Source organism: Stegodyphus dumicola, chromosome X2 (assembly GCF_044657685.1).
Source record: "Stegodyphus dumicola isolate Sdum_Otavi_A_Nest chromosome X2, ASM4465768v1".
In the NCBI taxonomy this organism is placed as follows: Eukaryota; Metazoa; Arthropoda; class Arachnida; order Araneae; family Eresidae; genus Stegodyphus; species Stegodyphus dumicola.
Window position 1 is genome coordinate 124,115,113 of NC_140781.1, and position 21,363 is coordinate 124,136,475.

Here is a 21,363-nt window from a genome sequence, read left to right on the forward strand (position 1 = left end):
TTCTTTATTTTCTTATTCGTGAGATGCCTTGTGGCTCAGTTCGTATTATTCTTGTTATTAATACTGTTCATTAAACTTATTAGGTTATACATAATCTGATACCGGAACTTTACTCCTATAACCTTATAAGGCATTTCTCCCGCCTTCTTAGCATGCCTTCGTGGTGTAGTGATCAACACGCTCGACGCGTATTCGAGGGGTACGTGGTTCGATTCCCTGCAAGGGCATTGCTCATTTTCACATCTCCTGTTTCGAAATAACCTAATGTCTCTACAGTGGAGCCCGAACTAAAAGGTGGTGAATGATGATTCTTCACCACCAGAATTTAGCTATTGGGTTCCCTAAAACCCCAGTCGGCCTTTAAAAGAGGAAGTATATAAGATATTTCTTCCGACTTCTTAGCGTACCTTCGTGGTCTTGTGGTCAGCCCGCTCAAAGCGTATTCAAGAGCTCCATGTTTCGAGTCCTGGCGAGGACATTGCTCATTTTTCCCCATCTCCTGCTTCGAAATAACCTAATGTCTCTACAATCTTACTATAAAGGTAGCTAGTTATCGCTATGTCTAAAATAGCATGACAAAATTTGCAAAGGTCTTAAACAACCTTTTATTAAACTGAACTTTAAACGACAACAGAGCACGTCTCGTGCTACAAATAACAACTGCTTGTGGGAATGCAAATTAAATAAGAACAGTCAAATCAATTTAAAGTTGGTAACCAGTCTAAGATTACACAGTCAATTACTAAACTACAAGCTGGTTCAAATAATCTAATAGCGCGTAAGTTTAAATTATTGACTGCTATGGAATGGAAGCCGAAATAATTCCATTTTGCTATAGCTGACATAAATTTAACCACGCACCACGAATGCCAAAAACACAGTCTCTCTCTTTCTAGATCCCAAAGCCTCAGCTTAAATACACTATGAATTAATTTGTATTCTGGTGAGAAATACTCAAATAGTTTTATTAGTTAAGTTAAAGTAAAGATCAAAAATCATATCTCTCATTTTAATTATTAGCTTAAAATAATGAATTTAATTAATTAGCTTAAAATTACCATTTTTATTATTTTAAACTAACCGTGATGATTAGTTTTAAATGTATTGATTTAAATTTATTATTTTAAATTTGTTATTTTAAACTCATCATAGTGATGAGATTAAAATAAGAACCTTAAAGCTCATTTTCATTTTAAAGCCATGCCACTACATTAAGTTAAAAATTTCTTATTATTACGTCGCTGACATTTGAAATTACAAAACAACTTCGAAAAAGCAAACAAACAGAAAACAGCTATCCATTAAATACTCTCTGAATATCAATACGAACTCTGATTTGAAATTGCAGAAATCAAAACATGTACTTGTTACTCTAAAGGATTATTATTATGCAAATAATGGGGGATGCGAGAGAATAATGTACGAACGCATAACAGGATTTGTATATAAATTCTGATTCAGAAAACGGTAATGGATTAGTAAATATTTATAAATATTATTAAATATATCTTAAAGAAATCATTTAATCTAAATTTGGATAAGTAGTCAATTCCTGTAACACGCTTCATCGATCAACGTACGCCTTGTATCTCGGTAGCAGGAGCAAAATTTTATTAATTATACGATTTCATGGCGTTTATACTTCATCGTTACGTAACTGCTGTCGATCTAGGAAATTTTGATGAGTTACGTTTAGTGAATCTGATTATAGCTCATGACTGCTGTTTACGTAAAATGTCAATTCTTTTGAAGAACAACTTGGTCTTCCCCGATTTAGATTAATACTAAATATGATTCATTGATTAGACGCAGATTTAAATTTTCCCAAAAATACAAAGACAATTTTTATTCGCTAGAAAGGTTAGTTTTATAGAATTTCATCCAAGGCAACCACCATATACGAAGAGGGCTATCTGTTTCTGTTAGTCATTCATCATGCAACTGGAAGGCAACTCACATCTGACCTCGCACTTGTAAATGTTCTGAGAGTTATTAGAGTTAATATTCAAAGAAAACTGCTAGATATTGACCTCTATAAAAAGTGACCAATGCTTTGCGATTGTCTATTTTTCGGTTAAGAAAACTTTTAAAATCAATCATCACACACAATTAGTGACATCTCAGTCCTGCTTTCAAACTCTGTTCTTCCAAAATTATTCTAAAGGGCATCTTAAGCTAATGAATTCGATTTCCTATAAAGACCACTATAAAAATATTTGATTTTACGTTAAATCCCTCCCCCCCCCCAATTTTTAACCTGTTTCCTTCCTAGTCTTAAACGACTTAGCTAGTGATTGCATTTTGCTTTTTTGTTTACAATAGCTGGAATAAAATTTCCGTCTCCTTTCGACTGGCCAGAATACTGGACTGCCCTTTTTAAATTTTCTCTCTGCCGGATTTCTTTCCTCCTAAAAGTCTGTGGGTTATTAATTCGGTACTTACCAAAAAGCAGGTATTTAAATTTTCGAATTTTGACTTGTTCAGAATTTTATTTATTATATCATAATCTAATAAAAAAGAGAAAAGGAGTCAATTTCGAATTTGCTCGCCTTAATTTTAACCGTAAATTAATTTGGTTTAGCTACCATACAGCACAAAACAATATTTTCAAAAGAGAAGTGTTATGACCTTAAAAGTTGTGACCCGTTTATTTAACAAAGAGGACTTGAAACTGAATGACTTTTCAAAAATCTTTCGACAGTAAAGTAAGGTGAATGAAAAAGTGGGGGAGAGGAAAGGAAGTTAAACTGTTCAGTTTTTGTATAGCTTCCAACTTGCGTCAAAACGAAGTCTTAGCATTTGGTATGAAATCTGCTAACATCGGCACAAATATTTACTTGATTTGTATCGCTGAAGAGGTTTTCATAACAGAACGTAAACGTAAAATGCATAAACTATTTTCACAGTTTTGTTACATACATAAATAGTTTTCAACTGTGACTCAGCAAGTGCCTAGCGGAATATAATAAAATTTTCATTCATAACACAGAAATTGAAACTAATCAAGGATTTCCTGTTAAAGCATCTTATCTTGTTCTTTATACTTATCAAACACAGTTCATATCTTTATTCAGATAAAAAATAACAAAATAGTACAGGGGTTCAAACATCATGCTTGTGTAAGAGCATAGAATAGGATAGGAGTTCTTGAATTATGAAAGACTTCTTGTTTTACGATATAAAAATAAAAATAAAAAATAATAACACGTTCTCTTCGATTTGGGGGAAAAACTAACAAGTGCTCTCGTAGAAGTACCAAGCTGTTTTCTTTGCATATCTTGCTCTTTCCTTCGATGCTGCGGTAAAAAAGAGCAAGATTCTCCTGGCCAAAGTCTCTTAGTGTCTTTCAGGCATACGAATTATTTTCAAAAGTTGGCAATTGCACACAGAAAGACAGAAATTAGTCACAGGCTCGGAACATCTTTCATAATGGAGAAAAATCAGACGAAAAACTCTCAGAGAGTCCTTTTGACGAGTTGCTATTTTAAATTATCAACAGCTGCCAACGAAAACAACTTCATTTCTGTTTCATCTTGTTTCACATGCCGAAAAAACTTTTTATAACAAAACTGTACACAGTATCAGATTCGGAAACTTTAGTCCTTAGCATCATATATCTGTATAGACTATATATTTTTCGCTTTTAAAGAGTAATGAACACAAAGTGTTGTTAGCTTAGATATGACTAAATTATAGAGCAGTAGAACATAATATATGTATAGCAGATCTAATGGCTATAGGCATAATAAGTATAATAGTAAACAATTAACTGAATTATTACATAGATCCCAGAAAAATACAGTAAGATTGTACAATTTAATGCTCAAGATGAATTTTATAATTCGACTTTTAATTTCCTTGAAAGAATATGTATGCGTTTGTTTCACGGAAAAAACTCAAATTTTAAGCCAAATGGTACCGCATTTTCATCGTAAGGCTTCAAGGCATTTCTTTAAAATGCCCCATTAGGGTCTACGTTTTTTCAATTACTTTGAATGTTTAGCTGAATTGGCTACCCTAATCAGTATAATAGTTAGCGCTGCTGGCTGCATTATCGCTGGGCTTGGATTCAAATCCCGGAGAAATCGTGAATGTTTGAAAGTGTATAGTATTCGTAAGGCATGGCGTGAGCCGGAAGTTCTCTCAAAAGATAGGTAGTAAGAGAAGAAGGGTAGGAGACTCTGTTATCTGTCTTTCCTTGGGAAGGAACTTCCCCGTCCTTGCATGTATAATTGCCTTCTGTTCATCCTTGCCTTCTGCGGTGCATCGTGGGAAAAGCACTTATTTTCTTTACTGTTTTTGATTTGCTTCGGAATTTTAAATTTCGTCGCATTCGAGAGCTTATAAGCAACCCCATAAAAATAAGAAACTTGAACTCTAGTAGTTTACACTAGGTTTGATTTTCGAATTCAAGATGTGGAGGAATAAGCATTTTCGTGCCTTTTTACACCATTATGTAAATATGAATCAATTCTCTTTATGCAGTCTTCCGTGCAAGGATATCTTCCTAAACTGTAGACTTTGCTTGCTTTGCAATTATGTATTATATGCCTACTTATTTTTCGGTGCACAAGTGCAGAATGTGTATGTTCGGAAGAGGGACTCTTGGTCTGAGTCATACTTTATGTCCAGATTTTACAAAGGTGCGCATCTAAAGAAGCAAAATCTGGAAAAACAACACTGCAAATGCAGAAATATCAACGCTGCAGTTTGCTGGAATATGACTCCCTCAAACAAGGAATTGTGAAGGAAACATCGTGAGATCAGGCTCACTAATGGGTGACATACGTGAGACCAAAACTATAGCTTAGAAGCTTAAAGCAGAGTATATCAAAAGCTGGCTACTAGCGTCCACGGAGAAACACATTCGCGCAAATCCACCAAGTAAGTCATCAGAACCCTTGTTCCAGTCGAAGTCTAAATTTTACAATGGAAATGGCAATGAAATATTAATTTACTGGGCAATGTAGAAAGAAACTGCCGGTTGAATGCAAAATTGCACTTATTTCGCTTAAATTTGATTTACGTTGTATTCTATTCGTATAGCTTGTCGCAAAAGAGAATATGAGAAATTGTTGTTATGATATTACTGCTTTCACTGCTACCTGCGATTAATATGAAGCTTGCTTTCTTGGTGGGCAAGGATGTGTACATAACATTTAAAAATATATATATTTATCTGACATTCAGCAATAATTTCCCCTTTCTCATTCATGTGACAAATTTTTATCATACTTGAACAGTTAACTGTTTAAGAAATAATTTTCTGATAAAGAACTTAACCGATGAAGGATAACGGCTTGCGTCTGAAAGCGTTTTCATGCGCCACGTTAGTTTTCAGTATATATTTATCACTTTGCCTCATATTTGCAATAATATTTTATTTACACAGATGCCTATCAGTTTCATATCTGTTTGTAGACAGCGATATATTTTTAATACATCTTGCATACAGATATCCCTAAGGGTTGTTATCTGATTTCATTAGCGGCCAGTCGTTGAAGATAGCAGTAATTTCATTCCGTTTCCAGTTCCTGTTAAAAATGAGCTGCATGAAATTTCACAGATTTCCTCGTACTGAAGCTTGTCGTAATATAGAAATTTAGTACACTACACTAGCTGAATAATTCTCGTATTCGAAACCTTGACTTTTTTTTAAGAATCTGCATCAGAGTAACCACTCAGATTGTTACGTTTAATACAATATTGCGTGTGCTTGGACAGATCAAACAATAGTTTGCGATGCTATAGTTTGGAATGTATTTTCACAAAGCGCAAAGAAGTATTGGAACTATTTTCATAAAGGCATGAAAAGTTATGAAAATGGATGATTTATGGCAATATTCAAAATATCCTGATGTCTTTCATTCATTTTTGATACTGCACTGTTCTTGGCTTTTTGTGTAACGTTTGTTTCGTTAGTAACATTAAGCTGAGAGAATTCCCCACACACACTAATTTAATTTTTGTGAACGGTTAGCTATTTCAGGTTTCTGTCTTCTGCATTTTTCACTTCTTTACAGATCGGGAACATATGAACATATATTAATTTCTCAATAAAAGTACTTAATAAAATAGTATGATTTAATGGAATTAGATCACTTTCAAAGTTTTAGTCATATTCCATTATTACTAAACCGACACATGGACCTATTGAGAGTAACAACTAAACGAACCGTAACAGAATACATTTTGTCAGATACAATTAATTTTATTTTGGGATTTATATTACCTCGATTTGGGATACATTGGCAAGGAGTTATATTTGCATATCCAGACGTTGAGTTAGTTTATCGGCTTTTATATGCAACAGAGTTAAATGGAATTCAAGCATTTTATCCGGCATAATTCTGTTTAAGCTTATTATATAATTTCAAAAACGGTTTAAAATAAATTTGTTGCATAAGCATTTACGGTCATTTTTTGTTATCTGACACAAAGATGTTTTAAATAGCAAAAATGAGATCCATAATACAAAGCAGAATTTTTGTTTGACTATACTAATTTATTACACATAAAAATTTTCATAAATACTAACGTATAATGTGCATTATCATTACCATTTAAACAAATGTTTAGTAACTTTACTTATTCAAGAAATAAAATTTTGTCCTGAATAAACAGTGCATCAGAAGGTCCAAATCTTTCATGCATAATGTCGATAACCCTTTTATCCATTATTCTTAATAACATATTTTTGCCAAAGTGCATACAACAGTTTAAATTAACTTTTTAAGTTTACGTATTCGTAAGCTTAAATTAACTTTCTAGGTTTACAGATGCTTTTATTGTTTTTTCAGCAATTTTCTTTTTAAAATTTTTAGTATACCATTATTCTGTTTAATGTCTTTCACTAAAACAAACCATACAAACACACAAAAAGGGAGGATGATATCCAATCCCCTTACGAATTTCATTTCCTTCTAGTATTTGTCTTCACGTAAACAACTATGCGTGATAATTTAGATCTGATTTGCTAATAACGTAGTTTGCGAGACATGGCTTCTTTCACTGTCAAATTAAATGATTGCAATCAAATAAGATATCTGCTAACATCATCTTTCATTAAAATCACTACGCGTTATTACCACTTCAATAAATTAAATTCAGCAAAAAAAGATTAAGATTTCCAGCAAACGAAATATCATCAGAAAAATATTAGAAGGAACACCGAGTTAACTACCATGAAATAAAAAATACAGCCTACTCTCGTGTATGAATAAGGAACAAAAACTACTCTTCAAAACTTTTCTTTCGGTAGCGTGACGGCGGCTGTTGCTTACTCAAGTGGAAATTCTTAATTTTAGATGAGCTCAATAAATTGCACAAATTACGACATTATTTTAGGATTATTAATAATTAGTATTAAGCTAAGCAGGCATTTATATTCCTCGGATGGAAGGACCGTATGGTATTTCGAATTAATATCATTATACTGTATTAGAATAAAATCGTATGTTCAGTTTTAATGCCTCTTTTAAAATATCCGTTTAAACATACGCAATTACGTTTAAATGGATGTTTTAAGTTTACGTTATACTTATTTTTACGCATTCACTTTTCTGAAAGGCTAAATAATATGAGAACAATAATTTCTACGTCAACGAAATGACAGAGAAAATATAAAACACCCATCATACTAGTTGAAGTTTATTTTAAAAGACTTAATATGTATTAAGCATCAGTTTTAAAATTATATAAAATAGTTTTTCTTGTTTAATCGACATATTACTAGGACGTACCTGCCAGAAAACATGCGAGTAATCAAGTAACTCTTAACATACTTAACAAACGTTTTTGAATGAATTTAATTGAACTGAGCGTATTTAATTACAGTAAAATAAAAAAGAATCGACAGTCTAAGGTTAGGAATGTCTCCGTGAGGAGTTTATTTGAAAATTTGGTTCCTATTTACATTACGCTAAACCTACGAAAGCCCTATTCAGCCAGCCGTTCAACAGCCGACAGTGGAAGTCGCTTCAGAATAAAAGTCAGTTGAAGCATTTTAAAGGTATTTAGACTTCATATGGTACAATATGGAAGAGAAAATATTATTTCTGAAGTTAATTTTTAATTTAAAAAAACTCGAAAACCATTTAGATATCAGTACAAATCAGTATTTCCCAACCGGGGCTCAGCGGAACCCTAGTTCTTCCGTGAGAAATCACTAAAGATTCCGCCGTCAATTGACGAAAATGTTAATCATATATAAATGTATTTCCATTTATAGTCATATTTGTTCAGGAATTTCTTACGATATCAGTGCTACTCAAAAGAGTTTTCGAGGATAAAAATGTTGAGAAACACTAGTGTAAGCTAATGAGTCAGTTCTTTAATTGAGCTTCTCTTTTTCAAGGTTATCATCACAGTTTTTCCAAAAATATTGTAAAAGTGTTTCTATATTTCGAATGGTTTGGGGAATACCGTTAAGATTATTTAATTTGACATATATAATTCTGATATTCTATATATTTTCCGTTTCAGGCCTAAATATTGTACAAATTTCAACAGAAACATAGTGAAAAATGGTGCATATCCTCAGAAAGTGGTTTCATTGTTAATAACACTATCTATGAAGATGATGCTGTCTGTTCAATATCAATGGCTATTGTCATCAAGAGTATTGAATACCTAATTTTTCGGAAAAAAATAATCAGATATCTAAATAATTTCCGTAAAATTAAACACAATAATGACAGCACAACGTAGTGTTTGTATTTCCGTTCTCTTGCATTTCAGCAATTTTTGTGTCCAAAATTTAAAAACAATTACGGTAATAAATTGTTTATTTCATGGAATTCGATTTCTAAACAAACGCTAGGATGTAAAAGTTGGTTATTTTAATATATTTATTAGTTTCATAACTAAAAAAATGCTGTCGTTTTAATCCATTGTTAGACTACGTTACTGATTGCGACAAACAACACACAAGTTAGCCTGATACATAGAAGTCTTTCTAAGGAAAATCAATTCATGCTTACCCTTTCTTCAAGATGCTGGATCTAACTGGAAAATATATGGTAAAAAAATTTGGCATCAAAGAATACGAATCCTATGTTTTAAAACAAATTTTCGATAGTCACAAATTTTCGTTAGTCACTAATCAAATTTTTACTTTGGTTTTATCCATAAACTATCCACCAAGTTTCATCCACAAAGTTGGTGAACTTATAAGATATTTTCTCCCTCCTTTCCACATGCTTTCGTTGTGTAATTGGAAGCATACTCGCCGCATATTCAAAAAATCAAGGGTTCGAGTTCCGGCGAGGGCACTGCATAATTTTCACCTCTTTTGCTTCAAAGAAAATCTAATGACTCTACATTGGCGCCCGAGACGATAATTCGTCACCATCAAGATTTGGCGACTGGATCCCTCATCCCTAGTCGCCCTTTAAAAGAAGAAGTATATGAGGCATTTTTGCCCTCCTTTCCTCATGCCTTCGGGGTGTAACTGGAAGCATACTCCAGCCGTATTCGAGAGGTCCAAGGGTTCGAGTTCCGGCGAGGGCAGTGCACATGTTTTCACCTCTCCTGCTTCAAAAAAACACCTACTGTTACTTGAAGTATACTTACTTAATAACAAAAGCCTGCTTTCTTTTATTTATAACATTAATTACAATCCAATCATTCCCAACGCTTTCAGAATTCTAGTATCTTAGTTTTTTCACTTGTCACTGGTGTCTTGGTGGACAGATGACACTACACTAGGTTCTTCTTTTTTACACTAGATTTTTTCGTTTGCTTTCCTTATAAAATTTATTGCTACTCTTCTCTCTTTGTGAAAAGCATTTTTGCTTCAAAATGAATTGATAGTTAATTTAATACTGATAAAATTTACAATTGCAAATTTCGCATTATTTTCTATTTTGAAACCATTTATTTTGATTGATAATTTCTTCTATGCTGATTTTTTTAAACGTTCATCATTACGCTTACAGCGTACGGATCTGAAGAAATGCAAATGGTATTATAAATCAATATTTTATGCACCTGACAGAAACAGTTTTCTCTTACTTTTTTTTACTGTTTATTGTGTACGTTTTTCGAGGAACATTTTATGCTTTTGAAATTTATATTCTTCTGTCAGTTTTACTGAGTTTTATTTCTCGAAATCTTAAAAAATTTGTTATTTAGATACAATTAGAGCAAAAGTAAATGGACTGATAGTATTTCTATATAACTGTTTTTAAACTTGTATCCTTCCAACTAGACTAAACAATCTTGAATTTAAAAAAAAATGGGAAACGAAGTTACTCAACTTACTATTATCAAAACTCTTCGAGTGAAATTTAGCAGTCACAATTAGCTTTTAGTTCAATGGAGTCTTTTGTAACAAATTATGAATATAAGTATTTACTTATTTGAATTTATTTAACATTATTTCAGATACCTATAAATTACCTAAATAAATTACCAAAATAAATTACCTAAAATTACCCCGAATTCATTCAGATTGTACCTATAAATTATAGAAGCAAATAATCAGTTGCTTATTACGACAAATCTTTCTTCGTTCCCAGAGTTATATATATTTCCCTTTTCTCATTCTCGATTGCTCCGCTAGCGGCCGAGTGATTAAAACAAAACAGCTGACTACTGGTAATTCGACATGGGTTTGAGTCCAGTCGAACGGACTGGCTGCATGGTTGGTTTTCATGATTTTTCCCCGTGTGCAACGTAACTACGAGCCTTCCCAAAGGCAGACCTCCTCTCTTCAGCAGGTAGCCCTTGTGTGCTTTGCCATATTCAAAAAACCTAACCTCGGTCTCTGTTAAAAAAATTCTTCGGTTTAGGAGATTATATTTGGACTAAATTTTAGCAAAAACCGCTAAGATTTAAAAGGGGTATAAGATCAACTGATTTTCCTCTAGAAACTTTCTATAACTATATTCCTTGACAGCGCATTATGAAAGACTGTTGTTGCTGTTGTTACCAATCTCACTTGTCTGACAAAGGTTAGCGCAAGCCCATGATATTTATCGTGGGAAGGAGTCGAATGCTCCTGACGTTGACAAGAGCCTTGAGCACCATATAGGTGACAGCCAGCCCAACTCAGCTTAGTTACTCCCTCAATTTTGAGAGAGAGCAACCCGGGGGGGGGGAACAGACCCGAGGGTCTTCCAACCCTCTTTCCTACAACCAACCTCTCGAGAGGACTTTCGGCTCGTCGCATATTTAGAGCGCCCCCATACCGCACATTTACAAACATCCATTATAATTCAATCAAGTGAGCATTAGCAACAAAAACAAACACCCATGCCTTCTGCGGGATTCGAACCCGAGCCCTTAGGTACGGTAGTCACTATAACTACTATCCAGGTTGGGCGGCATTATGAATGACTACTTTCTTTAAACTTTCACTTCTTACTAGCATAGCTAGCTTCTCTGTCTCAATATATAAGTATTTCGATGCTTATATTTTCACGTCACTTCACATTTTTAGTATCATCTATAGGCCCACCAGCGGCCGAGCAGTAAAGTCGCTGAACACTGGTAGTTCGGTCCGAGGTTCGAATCCCGCAAACGGGCTGGCTGCATGGGCGTTTTCGTGGTTTTCCCCATGTGTAACGTGTATACGAGCCAGTTCCCCTTAGAAAGTCCTCCACGAAGGCATCCCTTCCCTTAGGCAGATAGCCGTAGTGTGCTTTGCCATAATTAAATACACAGTATCATCTATGTTCTGGTCATATTAAAAATTTAAAAAATCCTACGTTATGGCGATATACCAAAATGTGAGACAAGTCTTTGTTTTATTTTAAAGTAAACTACTAATTATTCATGTTTCGTACATTTTTCTTTCTCGCCTCTTCATGTTGAATGTTAATTTGGGGTGATGTTGAGAGTAAAACATAGTGTAAAACTTGGTTGCCTACCAAAGGAGCATACTTGCTGTAAGTTAAATGCAAAATTCAATGGGTGCTTCCCTTGAGCTTAACAAAACCGATGAACAGGATATGTCAACCTATCAGATGTGAGGAAAAAAAAACCTAACGTGAAGAAGATGAAAGATGGATAACAGGTGATTAACACTTGAAACTGGTACATCGGCAGGATAGTATGGAACTGTCCATACTATACTTCATATAAATGTTGTCTGGAATCCTCCGCTAGATTCCTGTTCTCATTATACAGTCTTTTACAGCTGTTTTACATGTCAGGATTCTGTGCAATTGATCGCACATCCCCCCGGTAGAAACATCGAGAGAATATATGCTTGGCTTCTATCGCGGGACTATACAGCGTTGAAATTATCCTGGTTAGCATTGCGCAGCCGCGAAGGCGAATGCAAATTTTACAGCATTCGGAAAATATTCATGTAATATTTAATTCATTTCTTGCACACAGAAAACATTGTTGCTTTACAAGTTCTAGTATAATGTTTGTTGTAAACTGTAAAAGAAGAAAATACAAGCTAGAAAATCACATTTATTTGTTTCATAAAAGTTTGTACAATACAAGCTCTAGAGCAGTATTTTTCAAACTGTAGTGCACGCATGTAAGGAATTCGTAGATGACTTGCAAGCAGTTTGCGAGAATTTTTGACGGTATTTTTTTCTTTGTTTTATAAAGGAAAGAAAATGTGATTTCTTCTCATATTAAAGCAATTAATTTTTCTCTCTTACTGCTCTTTTTTTATTCATGCAGTAACCTAAGATAAAAATTTCTTAGCGGGCTACATAATAATTGAAGGTATCTACTCCATAGAATTTTTCCCAGCATTCTTCACCCAAAAGGTGTGTTATATCGACAAATGGCTTTGAATTGTCTTTGTTTGAAAGTCAAGCCGTGAGTTTACATAGAAATATTGTTTTCAAAATAAGAGTTTGTCAAATTTCAAATTCGATAGAAGGATGTACAAGGTATTTCTCGTGCCTTCTTAGCATGCCTTCGTGGTGTAGCGGTCAGCACACTCGGCGCGTATTCAAGAGGTCTGTGGTTCGAGTCCCGGCGAGGGCATTGCTCAATTTTCATCTCTCCTTCTTCGAAATAACCCAATGTCTCTACAGATGAGTAAATGGTTAATATAAGAAACCTTATCTATTAAGGTGTAAATGCTGAAAAATGCCATTTCTTAGGAAAATAATTATTAAAATGTTCCTGAGCTTACGAAACCTTATTTTTTGCTCATTCTCTTGAATCTTAATTTAAGACAAGAATTTATAATCTGAAAATTTGTCTTATTCTCTTGCCAAAACATGAGGTATATTACCATTCTATTTGCTATTTTTCAAGAAATTCTATGAAATATTTTTTTCATGTTTTTCACGAAATCTTTAAAAAGCCTCATGAAAAAAATCCACGAAATAATCTTTATCGAGAAGCGCCTCTTCTTAGGAAACATATCTCTTTCCAACAATTGAATGAAGCCACATATTACCAAAATGCATTTTCATTCGAAATTCGAGTACTTAAATAGCAAATTACATGATTCCTTAAGATGAAAGAAATTTAAAAAAAACTGATGTATGTGCAATTGCACCTTTTTAATCGAGAATACTTATACTAGGAAATGCCATTAAAAAATCCATTTAAGAAAAACTGAAGATTAGTTACATAGCTATTGTGAACTTCGGAGGAATGGGGTTGGGAAACAAATAATAACTAAACAATTAACTTAAAATAATTTTAATTAATAAATTTTAAACATGAAATACGTGTAAGCTATGTCTGATTTTAATCTCAGTTAATTACGTATTACGAGTGATCTACTTTATTCCTGTTTAGAAAACTAATTTTTCCTTCTCTTAAATATTTCCCAAGGAAATATATCGGTATACTGTAACACAAAAGTATCATATATCATTAAATAAAATAATCTCCTTTAATATTCCTTTAATCAAGTAATAGAAAATTTAATTTGAAGTACGTTAAGGTTAGTTTTAGAAATATGAACTGCAAACTTCATTTTTAATATGACAAGAGAATTCTGCATTTGCGAAAACTGAAGAAATTCATAAGTAGTTTCGCTGGTAATAAATAGAAAGTGAAGAATTTCTTTCCTTTTGTTACTCGGTGCTTTAGTTTACTAGCTAATATTGCTTTGCTAAGTACATTTATCTAACGACCTGATATGCGAGAGTTTATGTTAAGCAGATAGGTCGCAGCTTAAAAAAATTAAGCAGAAAACAAATTAGATAATTAACAAATGGAAACTTCGTTAGCACAACTTGCTGTTAAAGAAACTTAATGAATTTTGCTAAATCTGCAACTTAGAAACAATGCCGGCCGACTGAATCTTTCGATGTGAGTGCTTGCAACTAGGGCTGGGGTAGTGGCAAGTGTGGCCTTGCCTCAAGCACATAAATTATAAGGGCGTTAAAGCTCATACAAAAAAATAAGAAATTAATTTTAGAAGAAAATAAATTACAATGAAGAAAAATAATAAGCCATAAATTTGTTGAATTATTTCTCCCACTTATATGTATTTTAAACAACTACAGCCAGCATTTTTTATGTATAGTTTTACAGTTGGTTGTACATGAATTCTATCGACGGATTGACCAACATTATGTCAAAAATACTCCCGGCGAATTAAGAACATCCTAATTAATATTAATAAGTCATTCTTAGAAATACCGTTGTTTATTTTCACATTACTACAAATAAAGATGAGATACCCCTTAAATCTTTGATCTTATCTTATCTTATTATCTTAAATCTTTAAAAACAAGATTTACGTTTACTTAGATCCTGTTCTCTAAATTCTGACTCCGATGAATTTCTTCCATTGGAGTTTTTAAAGGAAAGGCGCAGGACATTGAAAATTGCGTTACCGTAGCTTCGCAATGCGGTTATCCATGTCAACATCAAGAAAGTTTTTTTTTTTTTCTATAGTTCAAATGTTAATTGCAACTGATGCTGATGCCTTTAAACAGCATTTCTAGGGATATTTTGAAGATTTGCAGCTATTTTCTCTATTATATAGTTCAAATGTTAATTGCAACTGATGCTGATGCCTTTAACCAGCATTTCTAGGGATATTTTGAAGATTTGCAGCTACTTTCTCTATTATAATAAAAAATATTGAAGTAATTATGATGATGATGCCTTTGGACAGCATTTCTAGGGGATATTTTGAAGATTTGCAGCTACTTTCTCTATTATAATAAAAAAATATTGAAGTAATTATGCTTTTTGTTTGCTTTACTTTTTACAGTTTGAAATCACATAACATACAAGCAACTGGTCTTTCGATAGCAGACTAAAAACTTCCTAAAATTTAGTGTAACTGAAAACTTTTGCCTACTTTTCTTCGTTTCGAGACAGAAAATCTACTTTCTTCAGTTTATTATTGGAAAGTGCTGCAGATTTACTACATCAAAAGCCATAGCTGCTCCACTGTTAGAAGAATTTACAATGTAGCTCTAGAAAAACTTCAAACGAAATTCAAATGGATGCAGAAGAACTTAATTGATAATTCAATAAGCAGCTTTTTAATATGAACTAACAAGATAGGGATACAGCGCCTTATCACCTTTAGTTCTAGAAAACCCAAGATAATATAAGATTTGAATTTTCCTCATTTTAAAATGATAATATGTAGTTAGAATTAGCATGTATGCACTTGCGAATTATTCTCTTAAGACTCTATCTAGATAAAGCAGTGAAACATCTTATGTTATATTCCGGACTGTTGAGCAGGCTAGCTGTTTCATGGTTAATTTTGCACATAAATAAAATAAATGCCAGCCACTTTCCCTAGAAATGTCCATCTCAAGGACATCCTTCTTCACTGGCATAAATTTTATTCGCTTTGTCATTATCAAATAATTCAGCATTAATCTTTCCTCGGATGCAGAAATAGACGGATAGAATTTCTTCCGCTTCAGTTTGGCTTTTCATAAATGTTGTAAACATTTCATCAAGAATGCTTAGTTTTAAAATTTCGCTATATTTTTTTAATTTCAGCCATTAAACCAGCTGCAAATTTAACTTTTTAATTGTAATTCAATGTAATTTACGTCACAGCAACTTTCTTTTTCGATCCGAATTTGGAAGATTTTTCAGGAATAATTTTAATGTTACTGTTTACTCAAGCCACAATTGAATAAACTTTGTAAAACTCAAAGTTTAAAAAAACAACTGTCTTCTTTCCGACAAGGCTAATTGTCAAACAGTGTTTTTCTAGCCTACCGAACGCAATTTAAGTAATAAAATATCTTTGTGAAAAATAAAATTATTGATGATTTTGTTACGTTAAAAGGAAAAATATTTACTTATATATAATTCTTTAGGCCTAAAAAAGTCTGGTCATTCTGCAAATCTTCGCAACTAGCTCACGGTGACTGAGCTCAGAGCTCCAGACAGGTGACCTTGAATATTTTGTTATGGGTTCAATTCAAGTGTCACATTTTCTCCACGTGTGATTCTTATTTATGCTTCATTCTAGGAGATAAAAATATTAAATTAAAATACGTAAAAGTTTATAAAACAAAATACTATTGAACCCTACAAGACACTTGTTGAAGGGTGACTTAATAGGGAATATATGAATTTGTGTTTACATGTTGATTATTGCTTCCACTTCCCTTTTTACCAATCTTTAGTATTTCTGATAGACATCACTTTCTATCTGCTTATCAAAAGAAAAAAAAACTAATCTTCCATTGCGAATGGAACAAAGAAATCTTTCTCTCGCTGTTCGAATGCTTGGCAAAGTGCTCCCAAAAGAGGAGTTTCAAAGGCGGGCGTTTTACTTCAAATGACGTCATGCACTCATTTTTGCCCCACGAAGTCTTCATAAGATTCAAGTCGAGTCGTGGGTGGTGCAGTGATATTTTGGGCGCCACTTCCACCCTAGTGAGTATCTGCAGACCAGAGCGAAAGATCTCAGCTTTATCGACTCTATCACACCTTTCAAAAACAGTATGGCTTACAGAGGACCTTCCTATGGACTGAGTGCTCAAATTGCAAATAAGGTAAGGTCTCTAAAATAAAATAATTCCTCTAAAATGATTTTATTTTAGGGGAATTATTTATTACTTTTATTACATTTCGAATTTACAAGCTTTTGCTGTAATTAATGTTCTGTTTTCTTTAGTAGCTTTAGCTAGTTACGAAATAGTGACTTACTTTTCTGCGGAAATCTTGTAAAATGTATTTCATTGGATACACTACAGCAGACAGCAGTTTCGGCAGTGAATAAACTTGCAGTCCGCTAAGAAACAACACTCTTTGATCAAAAAATTATCATTAGAATCAGAATCATTCAAGTCACGATTTTTGTCATTTGATTACCCTCAAGTTACGAGATAACTTAAGAATGACATTTATTACTCTAGGCCTAAAACCACTAAAAGATGAAAAATTCCATTTGAACATTTCATTTCCTTACCTCTTGAACATTTCAGAAGAAAATGTCTCATCCAATGCTTCTAAAAGATTCATCCTATACCATTTCGTTTCAGATGTTACCTACTATGCTTTATATTATATTAACAGAATAATATTATTTATACATGCTAACAGTTCGAAGAAGGCAGCGTGGACGGAAAAAAGGAAGATTTATGGACGTAATACATTGCAATTTAAGGACATCATAATTCTGATTTTTTTTTATGCAAAGGTTCTGCAAATTCCGGGATTATGACAGAACGGTATTAAAAGTAAAGAATAAGACAAAATATGCGTATGATATATCAGTAATACTTGATTTGTGTTCACTGTCATTAGATCAGCTGTCTGCTTGTGATTAGCTATATAAAACAGCCTGGTGCGATCTAGATTTATGAACCACAGATTTTAGCTTAATGTTTTAAACTTATTGTTTAAATTATGTACAAAACAGAAATCTCTCCCTTTTCTCTTTTTAAATTTAAAGGTTATTGTAAACATTTATTAACTCCTTTGAAAATATGACTTTTTCAAACATAACATAACCTGCATTTCAAATTGAAGATCTTACCCGCTGTTCTGTGCACGTACGACTAGTAAATACAGGTTTCAAATCAAGTTCCTTTTCCCCCGTTTTCTTTCCTCTTTTTTAAAAGTTTTACTCTACTTTTAAGGTTTACTTTTAAGGTTTTATCAACATAGTATATAAATGAAATGAACTAATTATTTAAGACTGGTTTTGGATTACATTTGTAATTCCGATTTAATGTTTAGAATATTTTAGTGAATTAATCTCACGGTTGTTTCTGTAGTTAGAAATTCGACAGCATCAATTACTGGCTTTACTTAATGGATGATAATTTTCGATGCATTAGTTGTTTTAATTTATAAAGATGATGTGCAGTAACATTAAACAAATTCATCCTTTGGTTATAGACTTCAATGCCAATATCTAGTTTTGAAGATTACTTTGCTTATTTAATGCTTTTTGTTATTATGTTTTACAAGTAAGTTAAACAGAGTTAAACTTTTCGAACCAGAGCCAACACTAACAGGTCAGTTTAAAATGCGAATCTTGGTTGGTGGGGCTCTCCGTCTATTCGTGTGTTGTATTTAAATAGGCCTTAATCCATCTTCTGACTTGTTATTAAAATGAAAATGTGGACCAGTAACAAGCTTATGGAAGATTCCTAAAATTTTAATTTTCCTAAAGTAACTAAAATATGTTTGTTATACATAATTTACCCTCATTTCAATATTTGGTTTATACTGCAAATAAGCTTTTTGATGATAATTACGTGAATTTTCAGGATATTCACTCATTTGCGAAAATGTTAACAGCGTTTGTAAAGCCAAAAATATAACTTTCACAGATAACCCCTGTTTTAACCATAATTGTTTTTGATTTCATAGTAGGTTAATGATGAAGCTAATAATACTTAATTCTTATAATATACAAACACTTAGTATATCGGAATTTCGCAAGATTATGCTACTGTTTGGGAATGTTTCTTTTTGAAATTCTTGAGCTATACATCAAGCTACATCTGGAATGCACCCAAAGGGTTAATTTTTATGCCACCAGGAGGAAATCTAAAGACAGAGTGTTACGAAGCAACAGCTGTATACAGCCAGTAGATACCAAGAATGAATTTGCGAGTTATTTTTAAACCATCCCCACATGAATTCTTTTTAATTAAGTTTTTCATATCTCTAAGCGGAAAAGTGTTTTCAAGGACACTGAAAGTAGCTCGAGATCTCTCGAATGACTTGATATATTATCACTCACAGCTCACATGTTATTTTTCAGTGTTAAATATCAGTAACAAAATACTGTTTAAAACATGAGATAGAATTCTCACCAAACATCTGTGTTTTATTTTACTATAATTATGGTCTGCTGTTTTTTTCATCGCTGTTAGGTACTTCTGAAACAAACCTATCTGTTGCTGATGGACTTTACGATATCTGACAGCTGTATAAAGTTGAAAAGTTCAGTTATTAAGATCAAAACGTTAGTTATGAAATTCATTGTCTTTAATATACAAGGGCTCTTTATACAGAAAAATAATTTTTAAGATATGTATCGCGTTATGAAATGGAGCACCATAATTACCTAATCGCTGGTGTTGAATTGGATGCACAATACGCTTGGAATTAAATTACATTGTAGCTGTGTTTCTAACCCGGAAATTTAAGCTCCCAAATACTTATTTTGAGTTTAACTATCTCGAGAAGTAAGTTTATTGGTGAATGAAGAAGAAAGGATACAGGTACAGCACAAGCAGAGTGATTAAGGATTGGTTACAAAAATTAGCAAGTTTATAACTGTCGCTTGATTTTGGACTATATAAATAGTCTTGAAGTCTAATTACTTGAGCTTTTAACCGCAGTGTTCGTCACTGTTAGTAAATGAACATCCCTTTCCATTGAGAGATTGTAAAATTATCTTTTAGGTCTTGAGAGTTAGGGAATCATACGTTCGTCTACTTTTTGCACAATGACTGACATCTATTACATTGCATATAGTTCTTAGCTTTTCTGCAAATCACAGAAACATTTATTTTTGATTATTTTTAACTGTGTAACTGTAAGCTAACTATTTACTAATAGGTGTTTTATTAATAAATTGTTATTACTTATACAGCTAACTTGGCGTTAAACTCCGTGACGGCGAAAACTAGCCTTCTGTAGGAGAAAAGTAACTAAGGAATTGAATTAAGGGCTAGATCTTTTTAGAATAAATAACAAACTTTCTCCTTAGAATATCACAACCAATTCAATTTCTTGGCTTTTTTTCCCAACTGAATCACGAATAACACACTTTGTTTTCAATTTATTCCGACATATATGTCAGGAATAAATTTGAATTACATGCTCTGTGTAAACTTCTGTTTCATTCATTTTCCTATTTACGTTTTTGATCAAAGTAAATGCTTGTAAGGCTCTTATGTTATAACCAGTTGTTATGATTTTGATCTTTACTTTAACTTCTTTTTGTAATCCTCACCAGAAAGTAAATTATTTTTAAGAGTATTTAAGCTATTGGGATCTTAAAGAGAGAGAATTTCTGGAACTCGCGCCGCGATTTTAAATTTTGTCAGCTCTGTCTAAATGCAATTATCTCGGCTTTTGCATTCTCTTGCAGCCAGTTGCTTTAAGTTTATGAGCCTGGAAGTTAGCTGAGCCAGCTTATAGCTTCTTTATTCGAGTGTGCAGACTTGAACTACTTTTTACCAACATTTAAATTTAAGTATCTGTTATTGATTAAATTATATCGCTACAACTAGTGGTTTATTTGTAGTGCAAGTCGTGCCTTTTCTGTTGAAAGCTCAATGTAATAAGAAAGTTGTTTTAACCTTCGAAGGTCTCTGTCATACTATTTTCAAACGTATCAATCACTCGCTATTTGTCTAATAGGGTTGTGGGACTTAAATTCAAATATTAGTTCAATTACAACGTTACATATTCATATTTAATTTCGTTTCTATGACGGAATCGCATTTTTCTAGAATGCTATAAGTAGAGTAAAGAAAATGTAAAGGTCTTCCATCATTTACTTCGAAAGATAACCAACGAAATTCAAGGAAAGAAATAATTGCAATATAAAGGAGTGAAAATCCCCGTAATAGATTTTTTACAACTTTATTCATAAGGCTACTGTACACTGAATGGAAGAATAATCTAAGATATTGAGCTTCCCAGTAAGATTAGTGTAAGTGACCAGGACTTGATTTCGATGGACGGCAGCCTGTTAGTCTGGATAAAAAATTTAAATACTTTCAGGATTTTATTCTTTTCCATTCTTTGTTAGCGGAAAAAAATAATATTTTGTAAATTTTGTAACGAATACAAATATTATTTATATCTATGTTAAACGTATTGCTGCTTAGTTTCAATGACTTAAATTTGTTTACAGTATGAGCACTAGTGGATGCATATAATTTTTTTAAGGTAGCTAGCTCTTAGTGTCATGTAATCTTTCAAATATTTAATACAGATAAAACAGGCATTTTTATATTCTGGACA

The 21,363-nt window shown here is 32.8% G+C and overlaps 2 protein-coding genes across 2 annotated transcripts in view; one reads left to right on the forward strand and one right to left on the reverse strand.

The window, feature by feature from the left end:
* LOC118186380 (organic cation transporter protein-like) overlaps positions 1-21,363 on the reverse strand; it is a 237,290-nt gene that overhangs the window by 171,609 nt on the left and 44,318 nt on the right. The window lies entirely within an intron of this gene.
* Positions 16,758-21,363, forward strand: part of LOC118196769 (muscle-specific protein 20-like) — a 64,731-nt gene continuing 60,125 nt past the window's right edge. Inside the window, exon 1 of the mRNA XM_085809368.1 lies at positions 16,758-16,919. Coding sequence (XP_085665494.1) covers positions 16,869-16,919 — 51 coding nt within the window. The 5' untranslated portion in view covers positions 16,758-16,868. The remainder of the gene's footprint in view (positions 16,920-21,363) is intronic.